At 41.9% G+C, this 23,325-nt stretch overlaps 1 protein-coding gene across 1 annotated transcript in view; it reads right to left on the reverse strand.

Moving 5' to 3' along the window:
- mdga2a (MAM domain containing glycosylphosphatidylinositol anchor 2a) overlaps nucleotides 1–20,467 on the reverse strand; it is a 176,072-nt gene extending 155,605 nt beyond the window's left edge. The window contains exon 1 of the mRNA XM_034150816.1: nucleotides 19,478–20,467. Within this exon, the coding sequence (XP_034006707.1) occupies nucleotides 19,478–19,550 (73 nt within the window). The 5' untranslated portion in view covers nucleotides 19,551–20,467. The remainder of the gene's footprint in view (nucleotides 1–19,477) is intronic.
- Between the last annotated feature and the right edge of the window lie 2,858 nt (nucleotides 20,468–23,325).

The raw sequence follows: 23,325 nt of genomic DNA on the forward strand, positions 1-23,325 counted from the left end.
ACAAAAAACTATTTAACACACTAAATGAAAGAGAAAACCCCAAAAAGCATAATAGGGCCCCTTCAATGATCATATTTAAATGGACTTACATGAATAGGATTTCCTCCTTACTCTATACATAATTCTTACTTTTAGTGCCGTGATGCTATTATATATATTTCACTTCGCCACCATCACCTTAACATGTCTCTGGATTTATGTCTGTATACAAATGCGTTACTTGAAAATGCTATAATGTCAGTTATTATTAATAGGTAATGTTCTTCAAATAAATTTCATTCGGTGCCAGTGAAAAACCTAAATAGAGTTTTTAAATATGCATACAGCAATTTGCAAATGAAAATGTAGAAATGTTTCCATATTTAAATGAAGCACAACATCATCCGCCTTACTTTCTGATGTCAAATGAGAAGCAAGAAGGCTTAAGGACTTTCTAGTATAACACTAACAAAATAAACAACTTGACGTGTTAGGAATGCAGATTTTGGGGCCATTGAAAGGTTTGAAATTATACAGTATATACAAACAATGTAATGTGTGTACAGTTACCCTAGCCCCAACCCTAAAAAACTTGTATCATACCCCCAAACACTACAGCCTTAAAGCTACAACAAGGTTTGTTTAACACCTTACTGTAACAGGCTTGACAATAACTGAACATAATACAAATAAGTGTTTTATATAACAGATGTTTTTTTGGCTGAATGTGAAAATGCCAAAATTGCAATTAAGGGTGGGTTATATGTTTTACTGTGGTGATAAAGCTATCCTATTAAAATTCCTGTGAGGGCAATGTTGCCACTCATTGAGCATGACCATATCGCTTTATAGCAATATTGCAATTTTATATTGAACCCTTTGGATTAAAAGGAGACAGATATCCCATCTAATTATTTTATTCAATAAGGCTGCAGAAAATCCAATATGAAAAATACCATGATAAATCTTTTTACGATCTAAAAATGATGTATACTGTACTGTAGCTTAACAGAAGGTTTTTATTATTATTCTGCAAAGCTCAAAGTTACCATGCAATTATATGCCATAAATTGAGGAGTTTGAGCATATTATGTCATCAGACAGGGTGGTGAGTAATTCCCACGGCTGTTCCCCTTTTGGCATTTTAATGACGTTATCACCATTGGCTGCCTCCCACTTTCATTGCAGCAAATAACCTCGTAACATGTACGACAAGCCTCCTAATGGCGGAATAAATGAGTCAGAGGCCTTCTCCCTCTTGTTTTCTCTACATGTGTTTGAGAGAGAGATAGCAGGGGGAGTAAAACATGCAGGACCAGAAAGCAAAGCCATGCAAGTGTGATCCTTTCTCTCGATGTGTGAAGGAAGTGCACGGTTCAGAGAGTGCTCTTTTATTCACTCACAACGCTCTCAGTAAAGCGTATTTGTGGCAATGACAAAAACCCCCCGCCGTCTTTAAGGTTTTCTTCCTGTCGCCACACTCTCACCTCCCCTCAAGAGCGAGGAGGAGGTGAGAGGGAGAAAAAACCTAAGCTGTCATCACAGTTTACATCAGTGTCCTGCCTCCACCCCCCTTTTGCCCTCCACCCAAACCTCCAGCAGCGTGTTACGCAACGTCAAAGAACGAGGTCACGGAGATATCCAGAGAGGAATCAAAGAAGATAAAACAGGAAAGGAAGGAAAGGATGATCTTCTTCCTCTTTCCTTTCCTTCTGCCCATTGCATTGTGGTATTCAGCGGGGGGGAAGACCACTATAGTGAGAGAGCCTGCAGCATCTAACGCATACAAATGCCAGTGGACACACATCCCCACCCACACACGCGAATGCACATTGACACATACACATGTCAGATACTTGCAACTGGAGAAATCGTAATAGCCTAACAAGACATGGTCCACCGTGTGTCCTTGTGTTCCTGCTTGTGTGTATAGTCAAGCTGTGAGGTATATCACTGAGAAGACTAATACTCGCCCGCGGTTACGATCAAACTTCCTAAACAAGGCTTCCTCTTTAGTAAGAAACCTTATTCTGACCCCCCTCTCTGTCATGCATTATTAATAAGCCTTCTAGTTAAAAAAAAAAAAAAGAAAAGAAAACCTAGCCCTGGTGAGATAAATAGACGTCACACATTAGTTCTGCATTGCACCGGATTAGGAACCGCTAAAAAGGAGAAAGACGTGGGTATAAACTTTTGGAACAGTAGCAGTTTATCGTAATGCTCTATTCAAAATGAATCAAAAGCAGTTGTGATATTCTGACGTATTCCTAATAGTACTTTATTTATGGGGAATTAGGTTTTGTGCCTGTTGTTCAATTTTAGAATGAAATAAAATAAAAGATAAATAAAAAAGTATTTATATAAACAGAGGAAGTAAGAATGTCCAATACAAAAATACGATAAAATAAAAATATAATCAAAATACAAGAAAGCAAAGTAAAAAGGTCCAGTTAAAGATACAATTAAATACAATATTATGTCATCATAAGAGGTTAAGTCTACAAGTCATGCTAGCAGTTCTGTGAGGCGGTGTTTGAAGCTAAATGCTAACATTAGAAGACACATATGTTGATGCTGAGCAACTTGCTTACTAGCACTTGGGATACATCATAGCTAAGGCTGATTGGAATATATTTATGCAGGTATTTGGTCGCAATCCAAATTTATTGGAAATTTGACTTTTTGACTTTATTATGGCAATAAAGGATACATTTGGGGGATTGTGTAACATCATAGTAATCCAGTGCTATATGATGTTAAAAGATCAGTGACAGATTTATACATCATCGACTGGTTGGTACGGAGCCCTGGAGGGTTCATAGAGAGAAAAATAAATCAAACGAGGCCACGTTTTATTAATTTGTGTGCACATTACATTTTACATGTCATTTGTTAGACGCTTTTATCCAAAGCGACGTACATACATTCGGTACTGTGGACAATCCCCACAGGAGCAATTTGGGCTGAAGTGTCTTGCCCAGGGACACAACGACAGCTGACTGCAGTGGGACTCGAACTTGCTATCCCCTGATTCGAAGTCCAGCACACTTCCACTGAGCCACAGCCTCCACGTGTGCACGATATACTTTCTCGTGCGCACAAGATACTTTCTTATGGTTAGACACATCGAACTGCCCGCTTATTACGCCATATCATTAGTTTTATGAAGAAGATGTCTGGTCGCCAGGGCGTGTGTGTGTGTGTGTGTGTGTGTGTGTGTGTGTGTGTGTGTGTGTGTGTGTGTGTGTGTGTGTGTGTGTGTGTGTGTGTGTGTGTGTGTGTGTGTGTGTGTGTGTGTGTGTGTGTGTGTGTGTGTGTGTGTGTGTGTGTGTGTGTGTGTGTGTGAGATATTATGAGTGGCGTTCGTTCCGGTGCAATCCGACAGCATTTAGCACTAGCCTACATCGAGATTAAACGAACTTCTTTCACTTGGGAATACACATAATAAGCATCTAAATAAAAAAGGAAGTTAACCTAAATTACATTTAAGACATATATAGGCCTACCACTGTAACCAAAGTAACAAAAACAATGTAATATCCTTTTCAGTTTCACAGAACACAAATTGGGTTATTTACACATCATGCGCCCTGGTGACCGGACATCTCCTTCATACAATGAGTAATAGGGGGAATAATCGGGCAGTTCGATGTGTGTAGAGGTGTGTGTGGTTAAACGTAGCAGCCTCGAACTCTATTCAGCTGTTCTAATGAAGGGAAACACAGTGAAGGCGGTGCGTAACAAACACAGCTCTCTGCGCGCAGATAGCAGATACTGTGAGAGTCACGGACATGAATTCATAGATCTGTTTTTTTGTCGATCCGGTGCTTAAACAAATAGCTCTACACCTCTGGCCGAAATGTCCCTAAAATGAAGTCCGAGTTTGAAATATATCTCAAATAATGTATGCACGGCCATTTCCCCACATAAACATAACAGTCTGCAATGAAACGGTTGTCTCCTGTGCGCTCCACTTCCTACTTGGCGCACCGGTAACTTTTTTGTGCGCACGAAAAAGTATCTCGTGCGCACAAATTAATAAAGTGTGGCTTCGTTTTATTTATTTGTTCTCTCTATGAACCCTCCAGGGCTCCGTAGGTTGGAAATGTATCATCACCTTTTCTCATAATATAATAAATAATTTGTTAGGCAAAATGTCACAAAAGAAAGTGCTGGTCCCGCTGATTGAATTTGAGAAGCTTTTACACATTTTAAATATGTTTATTTGTTGTAAATTGAATGTCTTTTAGTTTTGAAAGATTGGCCAAGCAAAATACCTCGGGGGTGATGGGTTGTTGGTTGGACAAAACAAGCAATTTAAGCATGACATATTGGACTGGAGTTGTGGTAACATTTTCCAAACTTTATTGATTTTTGTGTAGACTACAGGATAAAGCAATCTACTTAAAACGTCTGACATATTATTAAATAATAGGGGGAAAGGAGATGTAGCCTTAAAACTGAAAACTTTGGGGTAAGAGAGTGTTTCTTTTACAGCAACAAAAAAGTCTGTAGACATCTACATTGACTTTAGGTAATTGGATTCTCATTTCTCATTATTATCTTTTTACAATAAATACAATTGATGACTAGATAATCAAAATAATAGTGGCAACCATTCAGTACAGCAACTATAAGAACTCCACATGCCATGTCATTCCTATCCATCTATCATCACAAACACAGCAGCTCGTCTCTAAATGGATATTTAGTATGATAATGTGACACAATACAAATCAGCTAATTGCTGATTCTCCTGGTTATTTACATGCTAATGTTGTTATGTCAGCTGGCATTCATTTTTTTCCCACAATGAAAGTTTGCTGTAGCAGTTCATCACTCCCAAACAACCAAGCCACTGTTTATTAAACGCAGACTGTTAAAGACTCAACCCTATGCCATGGTTTGGGTACAGTCTCCACCCATAAGGGATACATTAACAGTTTTGATACTTTGGAGCCCCTGCCCCAGAGCTGTATCGGCTCCATTAGGGAACAATCAGTTGCTCTGAATAATGATCAGTGAAAAATCAACAGTTATTAACTGGAAAAACTGTGGTGAGCAGAGTGTGCACCCTCAGCTATACGCTCCCCTGCGAGTGCCATGCATGTGTACGGTCATGTCATTACATGTTAAAGTGCTTTCCTCTGATGCTGCAGCGGAGCAGAGAGACGGAGGGCTGTGATGGAGGGGAACAGGGAACCATTTGATGTTTGCCAGTTGAAAGAATAAGCCTTACTTTGGGTTGTGCTTTCCACAGAGGCATGCTGGGATTGAAAGAGCACTTGCCCAGGGCTAAAGGGGATTTTTGGTGGGCGCCACACATCCAATTACCACGGTAGCATCACAGAAATCCACGGGGGAATGCACACACAAACAGACAGATGCACACACACACATTCACACATGTGCATGCGGGCACACACACACACACACACACACACAGATATGTTAGACATCCACTGCAGGAGGCTCTCACCGCGGAGGGGGCGCAGCCAAATGTCACTATTCGGCTTCTGCTGGATCGGCTGCCGCGGAATTCATGAATATTATCAGCATGTGTTGATATGGCTTATGATATAAATATGGATTGCAATATGGAAACACCACCCAGGTTCCACCACTTTGGAGAGCATTATTAATGCATTCAGAGAAGCTATTACTGGATTTGGATGGGCTCTTCTGATGAGGCGAGAGGAGCTGCGGATTCACTAATACGTTGAGGTTTATTGGTGCATTTCAATGTTGTTTTGAAGTCTTCTGTTCCTTGGCAGAAGCTGAGATTTCTAGCTGTTTAATATCCCTGCCAACAAACTTTAATAACTACATGGTCCCCCATCAGCACACCAAACACGTACACCCACGAAACCAAACTCATTTATAACACAACATCCTGGAATTAATGCATTCAGACTTTATTTCTACCTACCCAGGTTAATAACTTTAATATTTCCTCTTTCCTCAAAACGCGGGGCCTGAAGGCCAAATGGGAAATCACACTTCACCAGACGTTACTACGAAATTGATTTTGTGATATATTTTTAATTATATGAGATTTGTCATGTCTTTTAATAACGTGGTGAAATGGCCCAGAGCACCACTTCTCTTTTATTGAAGCTGATCAATCTCTGCTATCTGTGTATTGGTAGATCATCTGTGCCACTAGAGCAGAAAACGACTCGAAATGTTGTAAACACCAATAATAAAAAAACATTTAGAAACCTTAAAGGTGGGGTAGGTAAGTTTGAGAAACCGGCTCGAGATACACTTTTTGTTATATTCCATGGAATGCTCTTAACATCCCGATAGCAATGAATATCTTAAGTGCTTTGACAAAAAATCCATAAAAAAATGTCATCTGTGGAAGCTGTAATACTGTAAAATCACGACCAAACAATCAACCATAGAGCGACTATTGACCTGCAATTTCACACAATCAACCTGACCCCCAATTGAGCTTTGAGGATAAAATCCATGGCGAGCATTCGGAGAAAGTTGCTGTTCAGGAAAGCTTTTCTGCTTAGCAAAGAGACCTTTGATTACAACCCAAGAGAAGGCCGATACAAAATCCACTCCAACACATTGTTTAGCAACCTCCTCAAGGTAATGATGCCAACAAAGGTTCACTGGAGAAGCCAAAATAGCCCAATCCTTATTATCAAGATGTCTTTACCACTCAGAGATGATGCCACTCTTTGAGGAGTTTGGTACACACCCAGACCTGAAGGAAGTAATATTGTTGCGTTCAAGCGAAAAGCCAACGTGAGGCCACATGGAAATAAAATGGAGGGAAATAGGGAAAGGCAGAAATAATGAAAAAGGGACCAGGAGGTTGTCTCAAGCTGTGAATGTGGCATTTGAGACGGGCCTGCTCCAGGCTTCACTCATCTTCAAATGAAATACATCTAAGTGACATGAAAGGCGAGTAAAAAGGATGGCCAAGTGGTGACTCTCTGAATGCACATGTATTTGCATGTGAGCTTTTTGTTCTTCAAGTCCAGGAACATTTCACAAAGGTGTTGTATAACTCACAGACTCTATGAACTGGATTTTGCCGGTTAAATGCCTAATCATACCTTTCTTGCTCTGACATAAATGGTCTTAACACATGTAGTAACTCCCTGCATTACACTCGCAATGACAAGATACCACATACTGATATTCCATTACGGAAAAAAATCATATTTCAAGCTGCACATAATACAATCTCAGCATGCAACAGCAATTTCTGAATTAATCAGTAACTTGACTTGATATGCAAAGTCTTAATTTGGTAAGGCTCATGTTACGGTGCACTTCAATGAGGTGATTTTCTTGTTAAAATAAAAAAACATCTGCATGAAACGAATGAAAGTGCCTCTCAAAGCGAAGGAAATCCATGCCATGAATAGTGGACGCAAGTCTTTCATGAGGGCAGGGTAGAGTGAACCAAATCAAGGGAGAATTTCATTGAAGGGAAAAAAGCGTGGGATGATTCTCCCACTGTTTGCAGCCAGAGAAAAGATCTCCAAACAGAAGCAAACCACATGCTCTGGAGACTCTTACAGACAGGGTCATGGGTCAGATTGGATTGCTAATAACTCAAGGCCAAAGAGTGAATTTCTTTGACAATACACCCTTGAGAAAACTCAGGCAACGCTGCTAAATGAATTCTCCAGGATTCTGGACTTGGACTGTTATATTGTATTGTAGTAATAGAGTAATTCCTGCATTGCACACATGTTACTCCAGGTACCAGAAGTGTAATGTAAAAAAGTGCATTTACTCAAGTACTGTGCTTGAGCAAAATGTTGTCGTACTTGTACTTTACCTGAGTATTTTCATTTCATGATACTTTATAGAGGTTTTTCTAGAAAAATATAGTATGAGGGCGCTGACCTTGTATATAAGGTATATAAAAACAAGATGGCGTCGCAGACATAAACAATAACGCGACGACAGAGCTGCATGAAAACAAAGCTTTCTATGCCGTCTGGTGGTGTATTTGAATTTTTTTTTTGAGTAATTATACATTATACTGTATTTCACAGCTCTACTCTCCAGATTGTACAAAATGTAAATCAAGTATAATAAACATTGACATATAATTATAGGTTTAAATATCTCGCTGCAGTATTTAAAATAATTTAAATTAGCTTCAGCTTTACCAGTTGTGATAGACATATTAATGTATCAACAATCATAATTTAATTTAATATATGTTATTCTGAAATGGTATAAGTGTCAGGGAATAATTTCACCCTACATGTTTACCTTTTGCCCTCTGACGCAGCTGACCAACATTGATCAGCCGTTATCTCCCATAAGGAGGGGCTGCCCTAGCAAGTTGTTGTTGTTACCAGATTATGACCGGGCAACACTCGGTGAGAGATAGTTATTGTTGTGGGACACCTGGAACACATCCTTCTCAGGGTGTAGATGACCCCGAGCCATAAGCGACAACAAATGTGATTCAGTGTCCTCAGCTGTTTAGTCTATCTATTGAAGAATGTTGATTATTACACTCTGAACTAGTTAAAACCTCGAGCTACAGGAGGGTTCTTCAGATAATTGCTTGTGAGCAAAAGCAAATTACTATATCTCAACCTGCTCCTTTAAACTAAAACCGCACAGGTAGGGGCGGTGGTGGCGAAGTCCATAGGGACTTGGCTTGGCAACTGGAAGGTCACCAGTTCAAGTCCCGGCAAGACAAAGTGCTACCGAGGTGTCCCTGAGCAAGGCACCGTTCCCTACACTGCTCCCTGGGCGCCGTTCATAATGGCAGCCTACTGCTCCTAACACTAGGATGGGTCAAAAGCAGAGAAACCATTTCGTTACATAGTACCTACCTGCAGTGTTTCCCCTAGGTTTACTGTTTTGGGGGGGTGCTGCCTGAGCGGGGGGGGGGTTGGCATTGGGATATATTTTTTTTAAATCCTCTGGAGCAGAGAGAGGAGCTGTGGATTATTGTTATTGATTAATGCATCAGTGTTTCTTAGGGTCAAAAACACTAAACTCACAACTTAAAATCTTTGAGTCCTGACTCCAATTGCTTCAGAAGTTTCCCCCACAATAAGTATATTTTGATGGCAATGCTTTTGTACTTGAATGAAGGACTTTGACTTTTTACAGGGTATTTGTACGACTTAGTATTGCTAATTTTCCTTCAGTAAAAGATCTGAGTACTTCTTCCCACACTGCCAGGTACTGTGCATTGCAGAGCTTTTGCTGCAGCAGCCTGAATAAAAACAAGAAGGGAGACGGCAGACAATCAGAAGAACTGGACGAGAATGCCAACATCTGCATTAAATCTCGCCTTGAGATTTCTTTCCACCACTTAGTGAAATCTCAGAGGAGAAGTGCTTCTCTTACTCCGGATAACTCTGCTTGCTTTGCCATGGGAAGCCATTAACTGACAGCACACGGCTTGAGGTTATCCCCATGGGTGCAACAGCCTCTGGGATATACTGTGTCTGGCGGGGAGATGAAGAGAGCATGGCGCCAAAGAGATTAGCTATTACATTGGGAATTTCTGTTAGAAGAATAAGGTTTTTAGAGACTATTGAGGGATACGCAGAAAGCCAAATAATACAAAAACCGGCTCAGCAGGTAGTTTGAGAACCCTTTACAACCGTTCGGAGGTTTAGTAAATGTAAAAGCGTATGTAATCACTGCATCACTGCATCACATGTTAGCAGGCACTTTGAGGCATGTTCAGCATCCACGAACAGTCTTGCCTCATAAGGGATGTGTGAACGCGGTGATAAATTACAATGCTGAATTAGAATCTCAGCAAAGTATTGCCCCAGATAGATGAAAAAAGCACACATGCACAAAAAAAACAGTACACTTTCTCTCACACTCAAACTGTATGTCTTGAAATGTACAGTGCCTCTGCAGAGCCACAGCACGATGATACGTTTCCCTTTGCCAGCAGGGGAATGACTAGATATGAGAGAGGGTGGGGGGGAAATACAGCACTGATACATGGTGTGGGCTGGAGGGGCGAGGGTTGGTGTTGACATGATTGTCGTCTTATCCAGGGGTGTGTGTGCGGCCCCCCTGCTTTTCGCCAATGCTTTTGGAGCTCGATACAACTGAGGGCGTCATTGTCAGCACATTTACTCCGCCACTGTTTCTGCTTGTCAGAGACGCTTAAGCATTATTCTCCACAAAGATAAGTAGGCCCCTTCCTGCAGTCGCCTCATAGCAATGAAATGGTGGTGATTTTTGAAGAGACACATTCAGCCTCCTCCGAACCTTCCACAAGCATGCCCCCCCTTCCTTCGCTACAATCTCATCTGCTCTCGTGCGCAATTGTAAGGCTGCTGCGAGGAGCTTTCGTTTCTGCAATCACTTCACATTTGTTTCAGCGATTGATTTCCTGGCATGTGAGGGGAAGGAGAGAATGAGCGAGTGGGTAGGTGGCGAGGGAGGGAGGGGAGGAGCGAGCGAGCGGGAGAGGGAGGAAACAGGGAAGTCAGAGGACGTGCAATGCCAGGCTCACATACTGTCACCATGACAACAGACATCACTTCACAGGAGCAGCACTTAGGATGCCTGTGTGGGCTGAAGTGACATAGTTGAAGGTTGGCATTAGCCTCTTGTGGGTGCCAAACGTACCAATCCTCTCCCGGTTTGCTATTTTTCTCGCTTTATTTCCTTTGGTGTGCTGCTAAAAGGCGCGTCCTGTTGTGTCAGCTATCTGTTGGGATTGCCGAGTGATTTGTACTTTGTGTGTGTAAATGCGGGTCCTGCCAGTTTGCCTTAACAAAGACAATTCAATTCACTCAAATGCGTGAGGGAAGACAGGAGGAGACATTCATATTCAATGAGCGCCTTTCATCATTTGCGTCACTTTGAAGCTCACTAGCATGTATAATTCTCTGTGATTTGAAGTTCTGCCAATCATGGAAATGATGACTGCAGATATGGAAACACACCACAGACACTTAAAAGGATCTATCTTAGCAGCTAATCCTGCTGTTCATTAAGGAAAATCTGTAAGACTTTATGGGGATACACAATTGATGTTTTCTAATGCAAAACTAATGCATGACTCATCAAGATCTAATGCATGTATTATTGGCTTATATAAGACTAGCTTTGTATTAATAAATGATCAAGTTTATCTGATGATTTAACACGTCATGAATAGTCAATTTACAATATGAATTTTAACAAACAGTTAAGTCTTACATGAATTAGCATATAATTAAATTAGCTATAAACCAGGTAAAAAAGGCTTAGTCTTTTGCTGCCTCTCTAAAAGCATAAATGTACTTTTTCCCCCCCTTTGTGCACAAATTATAAAACTGGCTAAAGGGATTTTGGAATGCTCTTATCGGCCTGCAGCATGTACAGCTGCATGTGATTCACATACAGAATACAGTGGCCCAAACAGTATTGCATGTAGGAGGCATGATGGCATAATTACGGTGAAAGCATGGATGTCTGTTGAAAGAAATGGAGGGTCATGAGGCAGTAAGATAAACCACTGAACATCCAGTAAGTCTAATTTCAGCTACACAGCTTAGCATGAGATTCTGTATGACTTAACTGTGAGTAAATGTTAGAAATTCAGCAGAAAATGTAAAACCGGAACACTAGGCAGGGCTCCAGCTCATATGAGGGGATCATGCTTAAGCCTGTAGGATTTATACTCTATTGTTTTAATTACAAGTTTAATTGTTTCACCAAAGTCTTTCCCTCAGAAACTGCTGGTGTTTCTCAATGTCAAGGAAGGATGCTCCAGAGCCACTATTTCAAGGATGCTACATCATCGAGTCCCGCCGAAGGACTGTTCCAATGTCCAGGCTCCTTGGAATTCTACCGAGCCCGGCGTCCTTCGTAGCGAGAAATTGTGTATCCTCCGCGGTCTTAAAATCCCCACAATGCTTTGCGCACGGACCAATTTCCAAATCGTTGGCGGAAATCACGCTCCATTTAAGGCGGGGCCTCGCATATGACGCACACCTGCACACCTGTTAGCCTGTTCCACCATTCTTCGTTTTCCGAGGCTAGGAAGGATTCTTGCCTCGCTTCTGAAGGAAGTGACTCGGAAGACATGTCCTATCAAGGAAGCGTCCTCGACATTGAGAAACACCCTGTAAGTCTTGGAGTATGCTACAACATTTGCATTGACCAGACATGGGGTGGCGTTTTGATAAATACTTTTTTTTTTTTAAGGGAGCTGCATTGAAGTTTTTTTTTATCGTTTGTGTTTTTGTTAACCACAGAAATATAATTTATAACTTTAATTAAGTACAATTTTCCCGTACTTTTATATGAGTATTTCTGTATGCTGCTTTAAGCTTCCTAACAGGGTTATATTCAGGGGTGCACATAACTGGTACGCAGGTACGCATGCGCGGCAACAATCTGAAATGCGTACCGTCACTTGTGTCACAAAGCGCATTTGCGTACCGACGTAAATGTGAAGCTTTTCCAGAAGGCGGTTAGTTCACCGGACGACAGAGTCGGTCTCCGTGTGCACAGACAGGGCTGCTGTTAACGTCGGTCTGTACAGCAGCCCTGCGCTAAAACAGCTGATCACAACGTTCACACGCGCCGCGGTCACGAAGCTCTGTACTCTACTGACGCCACCCCCCCGTTGACAATCGCGAAGCGGTGTACTCCACTGACGCCCCCCCCCCCGTTAACAATGGTCAGAAGTTGGAGTACCAAACACTGACTCCAGGTACTCATCTGAGGACCTCACTGAGAAAGTTGTGTGCACCCCTGGTTATATTGTAGTTGTTACTCTGCATTTACCAGACAGCTGTTGCTTCTTAGTTTGCAAATGAAAGGCTCAGCACACTCACACAGGTGTTTTCAATTACCTGGCTAATTAGACTTTTACCAGGTGCATTTGGATGGAGCTATGATGGCAATTACATCATTTCACACAACTCTGTGCACTGATAATGATCATACCAGGGTAAGTTTCCCTGCCGCAACAGATAAAACAGAGTCAATGAAAGGGTGAGGGAGATGTCAATCAAACACAGGTTGTCCCGGGGCTAATTAGCGGTCATAAGTAAAAACACCTGTGTGTGTACTAAGGTTTGGCGGATGCTTTGAGAATATACATACAAATTGTATGATCAATTTATAAAACATGATGCTAATGTTATTTTAAGAAAACTATTTCCAACACATTTTAAATGATTCAATTGGCCTCATACTTGAAGCAATATGAGAACAAATGTTTTTGTTTGTATTAACGATTAGTTCTTATTATTTTAGTAGCCATTGATTTGTGGGATTCATCAATGTTTTTCTTAGTTTTGCTCTTATTTTTGTCACCTCTCCAATTCTTGGGCACCTGCCAGAGTATCTGCACACGGCATTACACCTGCCCTCTGGGGGCGTTGGTTATGCTAATAATTAACAATCAGATACACGCCTCTAATTTATGATCAAGAGGGATTCATCATTCAGCACTCCAGGGCAGATTTGGATGGTTAAGAATGTTTGGTGCATCTGGAGTAGACCTTTTTTTTTTCTCAACAGAAGATTAGGGGAAAATACAAGGACATGTAAGATACTATTGCTCCATGAGGCCCACTCTTCCTTATATAGTCATGTAGGTCTAGACTGCAGATTTAGAATGAACTCTAAGTGGATGTGATTCACCACCTGTTGATTATACGCTACATGCCATTATGTCATCGATGGGAAGTAAACTACTTATTTTATGTGTGCAGTCTCTGGATCATTGAAAGATATCTTTATGGCTGATTATTGTAAATTACAACAATATGCAGTGAAGCGCAGACAAGACAGGAAAGGAAAGAGTGACAGTTCGATGGCATGCTCCAAAGATCCCTGGCAGGACTGAAAACAGTGGCCAAAAGAATGACCTTGTTACTGACTTTTCATCTTTCAAGCAAACAGCAGACTTTATGATAGTACAATGTATCCAGTCCATCAACTTCAAGAAATAAAACCATTAGGCTACAATATGTATAAATGATTAGGGAAGGAAGGGATATGGGAAGGAAAAACAATGCAATGCCAATAAGAATCTAATGAGACATACTGCAACTGCACCAGACCTATTGACCAGTGAGGCTTCTAGAAGCAACTTATGTTGGCTTTTATTTATGTTCATTGGACCATGTAACACTATTACATGAAATGAGATCACTACAGATAGAAGCCATGCTGCTCTTCTAAGCAATATTAGCAGGGCCAAGGTTGACATTTAGGATTCAAATCTTGTTTTTAATGATCCAGATGATGAATGGCCACTTCATCAGAATGTCAGAAGACAAAGGGAAAAATATCAGTTACTGGACTTAATTTAAAGAAGATTCTAAATAAAGCGGGGCGTGAGGCCGGTGTAGTCGTGCACCGGGACAGGACTTAATGAATGAATGGCTACAAGATCATTTGCAGCAGCTCTCTGTACCCAGCACTGTACAGAGCAGCACACGTAGCTCAGGGTTTGGGGATGTAAGCTTAACAGTTGAAGCAGCCAGCCAGGTTACAATAAGCTTCTTTGGTCCGCGGTGGGGATTTGGCCTAGAGTGATCCAGAGGTAAATTGTGTTCATGAACTCATCCAAATCCTCACAGTAGGAAAGTATTTCAGCTGTTTATGACATGTGAAAAGTAGCCAGAGCTACATTACTATCCTTTTTAATAGTTTTGAACAGAAATCATAAATAATATATATATATTCCGTTCTTCACAGGTGTGCACGACTCTATCTTTGCTTTGAACTCTGCATAAGTGAACAGCAATGGAATCTTTTCTTTGAAGAGGACATTGCAGTAGTTGTCAATGGTTATAAAATCCCTGCTACAACCATACAAATTAAAGGTACACGTTTCTGATCCTTTTTTGTTTTACTACCACACTACACACAGCAAAATGTTCCAAAGTAGCTAAAGGAGTGGCATCCTTCCAGTGGAGAGTCACACCGACACAGATACACACCTCGCATTAACATGGGCAACACCACCTCACAGCTAAACAGGAAGTCACAGAGATAAAATTGAGAAGGCACTTTCAGTGATTTTACACAAATGAGAAGTATGACTCAGCTTGTGTCGCAGTGATGTCTTCAGAATTATCGCAATTTTGACTGGAAGATCACAGTTTATAATACTACTATGAAGTTTAAAAGATAGGGCTTTAGCCAGGCAGGAAGTGTTACATTTAATTATGCTTTTGGCTGTATTATGGGAAAAGGAGGATTCAAACAAAGGACTACAAATCTGCCTCAATTTGACCATATTCAATTCAATTCAATTCAATTCAATTCATAACCTTTATTTATCCAGATGAAATCCCATTGAGATCATTGATCTCTTTTTCAAGGGAGACCTGCAGCAGTAGGTTCCACATGAAGACATAAAAACATAAACAACAGAACAACAAAAGGACATCATACAGCTACATTTACAGGGATTACAATTTACATATCTATCCACATGTACAGGTACCAACAGCATCTGATTGTGTAGCATCCAACCGACCATAACAATGAAAAAGGGCTATACTAAACTTATTTTTGAACTTTTAGCATACTCTACGTCTGATTTCCCAAATTCACCACACTGTAAAAACATTGGTTTCATCTTAATCGCATTGTACTAAAGTGTTAAAGTAAGAATGTAAGCGATTATCCGATGAATACTGAGAACAGCAGGAGTGCGCAGACTTAAAAGTCGAAACATTGTCTCTGCGGTGTATACTCAGCGGCGGTCTCAGTGGACTCGGTCCTAAGAGAACTGACATTGGGTATGATTAAGTTGGTGCTATCTGAAGCCCCCTTCTACTCTTCTACTGCAACAAATTACTTCCTATGCGCGGTACCCAGCTGTATATCCTCATTTGCCTCTGATTGAAGCGCATACTGTAAACGTCCCTCCGCTGTTCCCCGCGGGAACGGAGAGAGAGAGACAGGCAGAGCAGAGAGACCGGCAGGGAGGCGGGGGCTGAGAGTGGGAGGGTGGAGAAGAGATGGAGTTATCCGCGGTCTCATTATGGTGGGAAATGTGAGGGTCCCGATCCAAGGGAATGATGAAGGACTCTGTGGAGGAGGCCTCTGAGAACCAACAAAGACGGCTTTAGTTTCACTGGCAGAATGCATTTGCATAGCTTAGAAGCCAAAGCGACTGAACCGGGGCTCATGAAAAGAAACCCCAGCAATTGCTTGGACTTCAATGCAAACGAGAGGGAGAGAGAAAGAAAGAGAGAGTCAGAGAGAGAGATGGAGAAGTGGGTTGGGAGAGAGAGCTGTAGGAACTTTTTCTCTTAGCATAACACGAGATAAAACGAGATCAGGAACATCCGTGCATCCCATGGAGGTTGTCGCCGAGTGACTTAGATGCAAAGAGAACATACTGAAGGCGGTGCATCTCCAGATAAAGCGAGAAACGTTTCCATGCCATACAAGTGTCATGTTTCATTGATGCGGTTTCATACCACTATTGAAGGCAGTTGGGTTGTCAACAAACATTGGTAATTGGTTATCAGATAATTGCCAGTTGAGATCATTTGCCAGGTTTGTATGTGCTTTCATTTGCTACGGCAGAAGAGCAGCAACTGAACGATTGGAGCTCTGGAGAGCAAGGCGGAGATGAGCAGAGGTCGAGTAACAGAGCAATCTCCTGGTGGAGGGTGTGAGTGCGCGTGTGTGTGTGTGTAAAGGTGATGAGGGAAGAGAGACACTGGAAAAAAAGAGGGGAGAAAAAGTGGAGCAGATGTTGTACTTTAGTGGTGTCTCTCTTTTTCCCTCTGTGGCCTGGAGTCATGGAGGGATGACTAGCCTTCATCAATCCTCTTTAATGACTCTGGCAGCACCACTTAACGCACTAGTATGTGATTTCTTCATTACTACATCATGATTCCACCATTTGGTCCGCACCAATGGCGGTTGCCGATTCTAGGGGATAAAAATAATCGTTGAGAAAAGTCTATTTTTCGCTAACTGCCCTATTCATCTGCTTTTGGGTCATTTTGCAATCCAGGGAAGGAAAGTGATTGCTGAGGCTTTGAACACACCACAAAAAAGAGATGGAATCGGGTGATAGAAAAACAGTGTGAACAACTATTATTGAAATTGATTTGACTGTGAGATAACAAAGAAAACAAACATACCTCGTTTCAAAGTAAGACCAAAGTAAAACATTCAGGCCTTGCCCTCTATAAAAGTATGAAACTCTACCACTTCAAAGTTACTGCCACCATAACATGTTATCCTCTCACAGCCCTCGTTTTATTCAACCACATACTGCCTATTGCATGCGGTGCAGAATACTCCATTTCCTTGACCCCCTTCTCTCGCCTCCCCCTCCTTCATGTGTCAAAACCTTCAGTGAAGACAACGGACGAAAACCCAACTTGCATGTTAATGTTTTCAGTGTATCAATAATAAATGTTGACTTTTGAACCTTGCCAATGCATTTTTACTCAGGGCACCCCTCTGGAGACGCAGTACGCTTTAAACATGTGGCATGTAGAGGACCTACCCAATGGCTCTTTGCCAATTAAAGGGATTGTATATTCAAGGTTGAGTATATAAATGTTTATACATCTGCTTGTATATGTATCTAAGCAATTTCCCTTTAGCAGTGCCAGTTAAAGCACCAAGAAAATAAGGACAAATGTAAGTCTTAACACACTGACTGTAGAATAAGTTAGACACTGTAGTGATAGGGAAATGGGGGTGACTGTGCTCATGGGAATGTTCAGGCTGAACATCATAATGTATATGCAAACACAGACAGCTGAATTTCAAACAATTCCATCTGCTACACTGCCCCGTCTCGGCTGCTGCTGCTGCTGCTGCTATAAGCCCACTAGTCCACACATGCCTCTATGGCAACACCACAACGAGCATTATGGGATATGATTCCTTCTAATGAGCTTGCATCTTCATCTGCACCCACACGCTTTAGCATGGAGAGCCGGCTTGCACCAAGGATCCACAGCTTTGATCTGACATTCATGCGATCAGTATTGATGGTTAACGTCATGCTCCTCTCCCCTGAATATATGTGTATCTCCGAGAGACTGTTTTAGTAGATGCGAATATCGAATCAAGTCAAGGCAATGCCGTCTTGAGACATCAATGTTGGATAAGAGGTTATGCCCTCAGGCTAGTGAATTCACTAACTCTAAACAACAACACACCCACGTAGGAATCTAACACTGCCTAATGAGGGCTTAGAGAGTTTGAAAACTTGAGTAAAAATCGCATGTTTAGGCATTGTGAGATACATCTGCAACAGGTGTTAGGAGGAGAAATACGGCTATCATTGCACATACATGAGAGAGCGGTTATGCAATCGCTGCCCTGGCATGTGATGTGATTAAATCATGTATCTTCCATTGAGCACAGGGGTCTAGAAGAGCAGGCCATTTGGGGCCAATGTTGTTTAAAAAACTGCCGATAAGATGATGGAAATGTAAAAGAAAATTCTCCCAAATGTTGTGTTACTTGTGGCACTTCATCGTTGAAGTGGCCTTCCTATGAGATGTCAATAAGAGCAGTGCCCCCCCCTTCCTGGCCCTGAAGACCCCTTCAAGTGTATAACAGTAAGACTCCTGCTCCAGAGCAAAATAATAGATAAAATCCTGACGCATCATTGGTCGGGTGCAGCACCACGACTGTTGCCGTTATGCTCACAGTAACCTTTCATTGCTACATCATCTCTGCTCACACAAGATAGCGACAAAGATATTTTATGGTGCTTGGCAACAGCCTCTCAAATGTAATCGCACCTCTCAACTTGACCTCGCATTTTCCCTGCACAACCTCTGCTTTGCTGAGGGCCGCTGTCAACACAGACAGGTCGGAGATGTGCACCTCAAGGTTTCCTCCATGTCCCGATATAAGTGCACATGAATCATTACTTCCTCATACTGCTGCTGCTGCAAGGATGATGATTAATATGAGACATCATCTGTGCCACTGGTTGCACAAGCAGACAGGGTAGGAGACAGAAATGTGTGTGCGTATGCGTGTGTGCATGGGAGGGAGAGACAGAGAGATACAGACTGACAGACATAAGGGAGAGGTAGGCGGATAGAACCACCACACATGAAAATAATTCATGACTGTGCATACTAAACGCCGCTGCTCAACAGATTACTGTCCTCTTGGTGACATTTAAAAACACATTTATGCCTTTATACATTTAGACCTTTTTGAATGGTCATTTCAAAATGACATGTATGTAGCAGCCTGAGACGTCCCCATGTTATAATATATGAATATAGCCGACAAAAATCTAGCACTATCATGAGTGATGGATTGGATGAGAAAAGGGGGTTGTGTATGATTGGCTGCCCATGCGATTTGCTGTATAAACTCAGGGTTGGTGGGAACATTTGGAGGCTCTCACTCAAACATGACATTCAGACCTGGTTTGTCAGCCTACACGAGTTGAATTTTATTTATCACAGGACCTTTATGAGTCCAAAGGGAATGAGTGGCGATTTATGAGCGACCACTAGTTTTTACAAGGTCATGATCACGTTTGAGTTTTGCATACACTCACCATACACTCCTTGGCAACGGATGCCCTCCACGGCCAGCGCCAGCAGCCCCAAAACACAGATAATTAGATCCATCCTCTCACGTTAATCTCTGCATATCCAGCTCTCAATGGCAAGAAGTCCTTTCCGGGGCGGTGTGACTGAGGCACATAGACACAGCACCGCTGCGATCCACGCGTCGATTAATTAAGTCTCAGTATTAGCTCTAAAGGTATGTATGGCCGCGGTTGGAGATCAGGCTCAGGTAGCTGTTGCTTTGATGTTCACCGCCATGAAGAACGCGGAGAAACGCCGCGGAGGATGCGGGGTTGTGGGCTGCAGAGAGCCCGGCCTTTCAACAAACAGCAACCTCTCCTCGACTCCAGGTAGCGTGCGCGTGGACTTTAGCGAAGACTCTCGAAGCGCCAAACCGAGGGGGCACACTGATGCTGTCGACTATCACAGGCGGACGGAGCCTCGGTGCCCGCGGACATAGCTCCCTACAAATCCAGCTGTGGTCACGGAAGCTGCTGCTGCGTGGACTGCATGCTGTCAAACGAAGCCATCACCTCTGCTTCACCAAAACACTGGCGCTGGCACTGTTTTTACCTTCTGGGCGGTCGTCAAAGCTACTGTTGCAGATACCAAAGTGGAGTGCGTTCACGCAGTCACATCACGACTGCACCCCGACTTATGTCTACCGGCGGCGGCGACATGGGGAAGGTCCAGTCCGGTCTGAGGAGAGAAGCGGTGGAGGTTTTTTTTTCCTCCACAGCACCTCGGAGATTCTAGCTTTTTTCTTCGGCGTTATGATAGCACTTTTTTCGAGTGAATTCACGAGACTGTGGGAGCCGGATGTGACTGCCGTGGAGCCAGTTGAGCATCGGTCACGTTGCGCAAATACGTGCTACGGAGACCGAGTGGCACCGCAACCGGTCTGTGGCTACGTCAAGAGGTGCGTGGCTTCCAGCGCTCATCTGTATGGGAGGCTTCGCTCAGCGTCGGGAAAGGCATGAGAGGCGCAGCTGCTGGATGCTGAGAGAGAGGGAGAGAGGGAGGGAGGGAGAGAGAGAGGGAGGGAGAGAGCGAGATGGACCATTGGAATTCAGGAGATCTAGCTTTGACAGACCTTTGCAATCAAAAGCAAGAGTCTACCGCTGCCTGCCCATGTTTCACCTCGCATTCTTTATCAGATAGAGGGGATGTGATGTCATGTAACATTGATCTCCCACCTCAGACTTGTTTGGCGTGACACAGTGAGATGTCTATGTTAGTTTACCAAGCACACACTGCTGCTGCAACACACCTACATGTTTTTGGACACATTTTCAGCAATGCATAACTTTAAAAGAGTTGAAAAAGTGGATGCCCAATGGGGTCCCAGTAGGCCCTCGGGGTGTCCTGCTGGCAGTTCCAGTGGGCTCCTGGACATTTTTGAAAAACCCCTTGTTAAATTTGATTTCAAACAAAAAATATCCCAATTAAAAATGTTTTTGACCGCAGGTTTCACCTCATTATTTCCCTCACGGTACTACTGACTTATGGGCATATGGATCATTTCAAATGAAAATAATCATTATATTGTAAATGCTTCAACTTCAATTCTGTTTGAACTGTTTTGTAATATAAATACTGGTATCTAAAGTTAACTAGGTAAAAATATTCACACTATACTGTATATGGCTCCCTAAAACATATATTTAATTCATTACCACCAGTATCTAAAAGTTGGACGATAGTTGTTTCCTAGCAACACAAAAATCCAATTAAATTGTATAATTGGTGTAGTATTTTCCCTAATGAAGCAGCACATGTTATACTTCTGGGACAAATGGGGATGAACTTTTAAATAAAAGATAAAGTGTTCAAAATAAAAAGAGATGTCCCGGTGATGTACATTTTCTTTTCAAGGCCTTGTTGTTTGGTGCAGAAAATATGTATTCAGTAAATGCTCCATAGATCAAATATATCTAGATAAGTACTTTTTGAAGCAGACCGTGTCCTTAGAGGGCCTCTTCTTTATAAGCAGCTGGAGATCAGCTGGGGAAGTGACTGCAGTTTTGGTGCCCTCTACAGGACTCCTTTAAATAAATCAATAATCATGCAGTCATTTGGGGTTATACACAGTTTGTGACCATTTTAATTGCGCATGATCTCTGTGTAAATTGGAAATAAAGATCACATTATGATTTTTTTGCATTGCCTCATGAGTCCTCCATCATTGTAATTCATCCGAGCTGTCAATATGTGATCCTTAGACGAGGACCTCATGGTGGAGCAGAGGAGTAAAATTAATTACGTGGAGTTAATATTTGATATTGTCTATTCTAAATGTAATTTTTGAATCTAAATTATTTAGCCGTTTTATATGGTCATTGGTGTGGTTCCCTTGAAAAGCCAGAGAGATGGAGTGTAGACAGCATTCGTCATTTGAAAAGAAAAATTATTCAGAACTTATTTTAAGCCAATGACTGGCTTGGTTTTATCTCAAATAGTGTGTGGAGATTCACAATTTAATCATGGCTTTATTCAGGATGTTTAACCATCTCTCCGTCTCTCTTTTTCTGCCACTGTGAGCATATGTGTTTTTGCAAATGCAAATCATTTATAATCCAGTGTTCACTCGAGCTGGAATTTTCTTCAAGTGGTAGGATTTGTTTTAATAGTCGATTTAAACACTTTAATTTTTTTGTTTGTTAAAAAGCAATGTTTGCTTAAATATTAGGCCAGTTTGGCAACAATAAAGCAGCCTGGACATTAATACAAGTGACTTAAATGTCCTGACAAGAATAAATCTGTGTGTGTTTCGTCATATGGTGATGTGTGTTTAGTCGCTTATCCCCCACCTGCTCGCTGCTAATCATTTTGTTTATTACTGTACGTTTGCATCACCCACCCAATATGGGAAGAAGCAATGGGAGACCACCCAGGGAGCTTAGATGTTAACTCTCCATCTGTCTATTGTGTATACATTTGCTCTCGGCATTCCCCTCCCTTTCTCTCAAGTCTTATTCTTCCTGGGATGAATATAATGAAACTTTTTTTGAACTGACTAATGCTAAAGTGCACTGACACTGCGATTATGAAGTCCATTGTGAGTACAGTGTCTCTATGCAGCATCATGAGGGGGTTTATGAATATAATATGCCCTCTAGTATTATAGTCAGAGCTGTATGACATTTGACTAAATGTATTCAGTCATACAGTGCATGAGGTGTTGGATGTAGTATGAAACAAGACTATTTGGCATTTGAGGAAGCCTCTGTGGGCTTTGCGTTCATTTTCAAACACAGCAGACCCATGATGATGTCACGGTAAAATACAAGGCCAGGGTCAGCCGTCAAAGGAGTGTGTGTCTTGTGTTTGTGTATCCGCGAGTGTGTGAGAAAGAACATGAAGGTTATGGCTTTGGTACTTTGACAATATTCTGCTCTGGTTGGCATCACACATGAGCAAATCTCAAATGGAACAACATGTATTTTTCCATCTCGCTACCTTAAAACTCAGGCCAGTGGTCACCTGTGGAAGCCGTTTTACTGACAACTGTAGCTCAAAGCCTTTCAGGATAACACTCACTTTCTGCTGCACGCGCTTGCGTGTGTGTGTGTGTGTGTTTCTTAATTAAACACGTGAGCATCACTGTTTCCATTAGGGATGCATCATGTACATTTTTTTCAACCAATCATTTCCCACTTTTCACTGATGAAAAAAAAAAGGTAATCTTTCCAACATCATTTCTGTTAACAAAACAAAAAGTTAGCGAAATGTTAGCTCTGTTTTTCTGGTAAAGCACATTAAAAAACGTTCAGTTGTGTTGTCTTCCTCTAACATTGTATTTCTGTCACGCAAATTACAATTGGCGTAATCAACC

This window comes from Trematomus bernacchii, unplaced genomic scaffold (assembly GCF_902827165.1).
Source record: "Trematomus bernacchii unplaced genomic scaffold, fTreBer1.1, whole genome shotgun sequence".
NCBI lineage: Eukaryota > Metazoa > Chordata > Actinopteri > Perciformes > Nototheniidae > Trematomus > Trematomus bernacchii.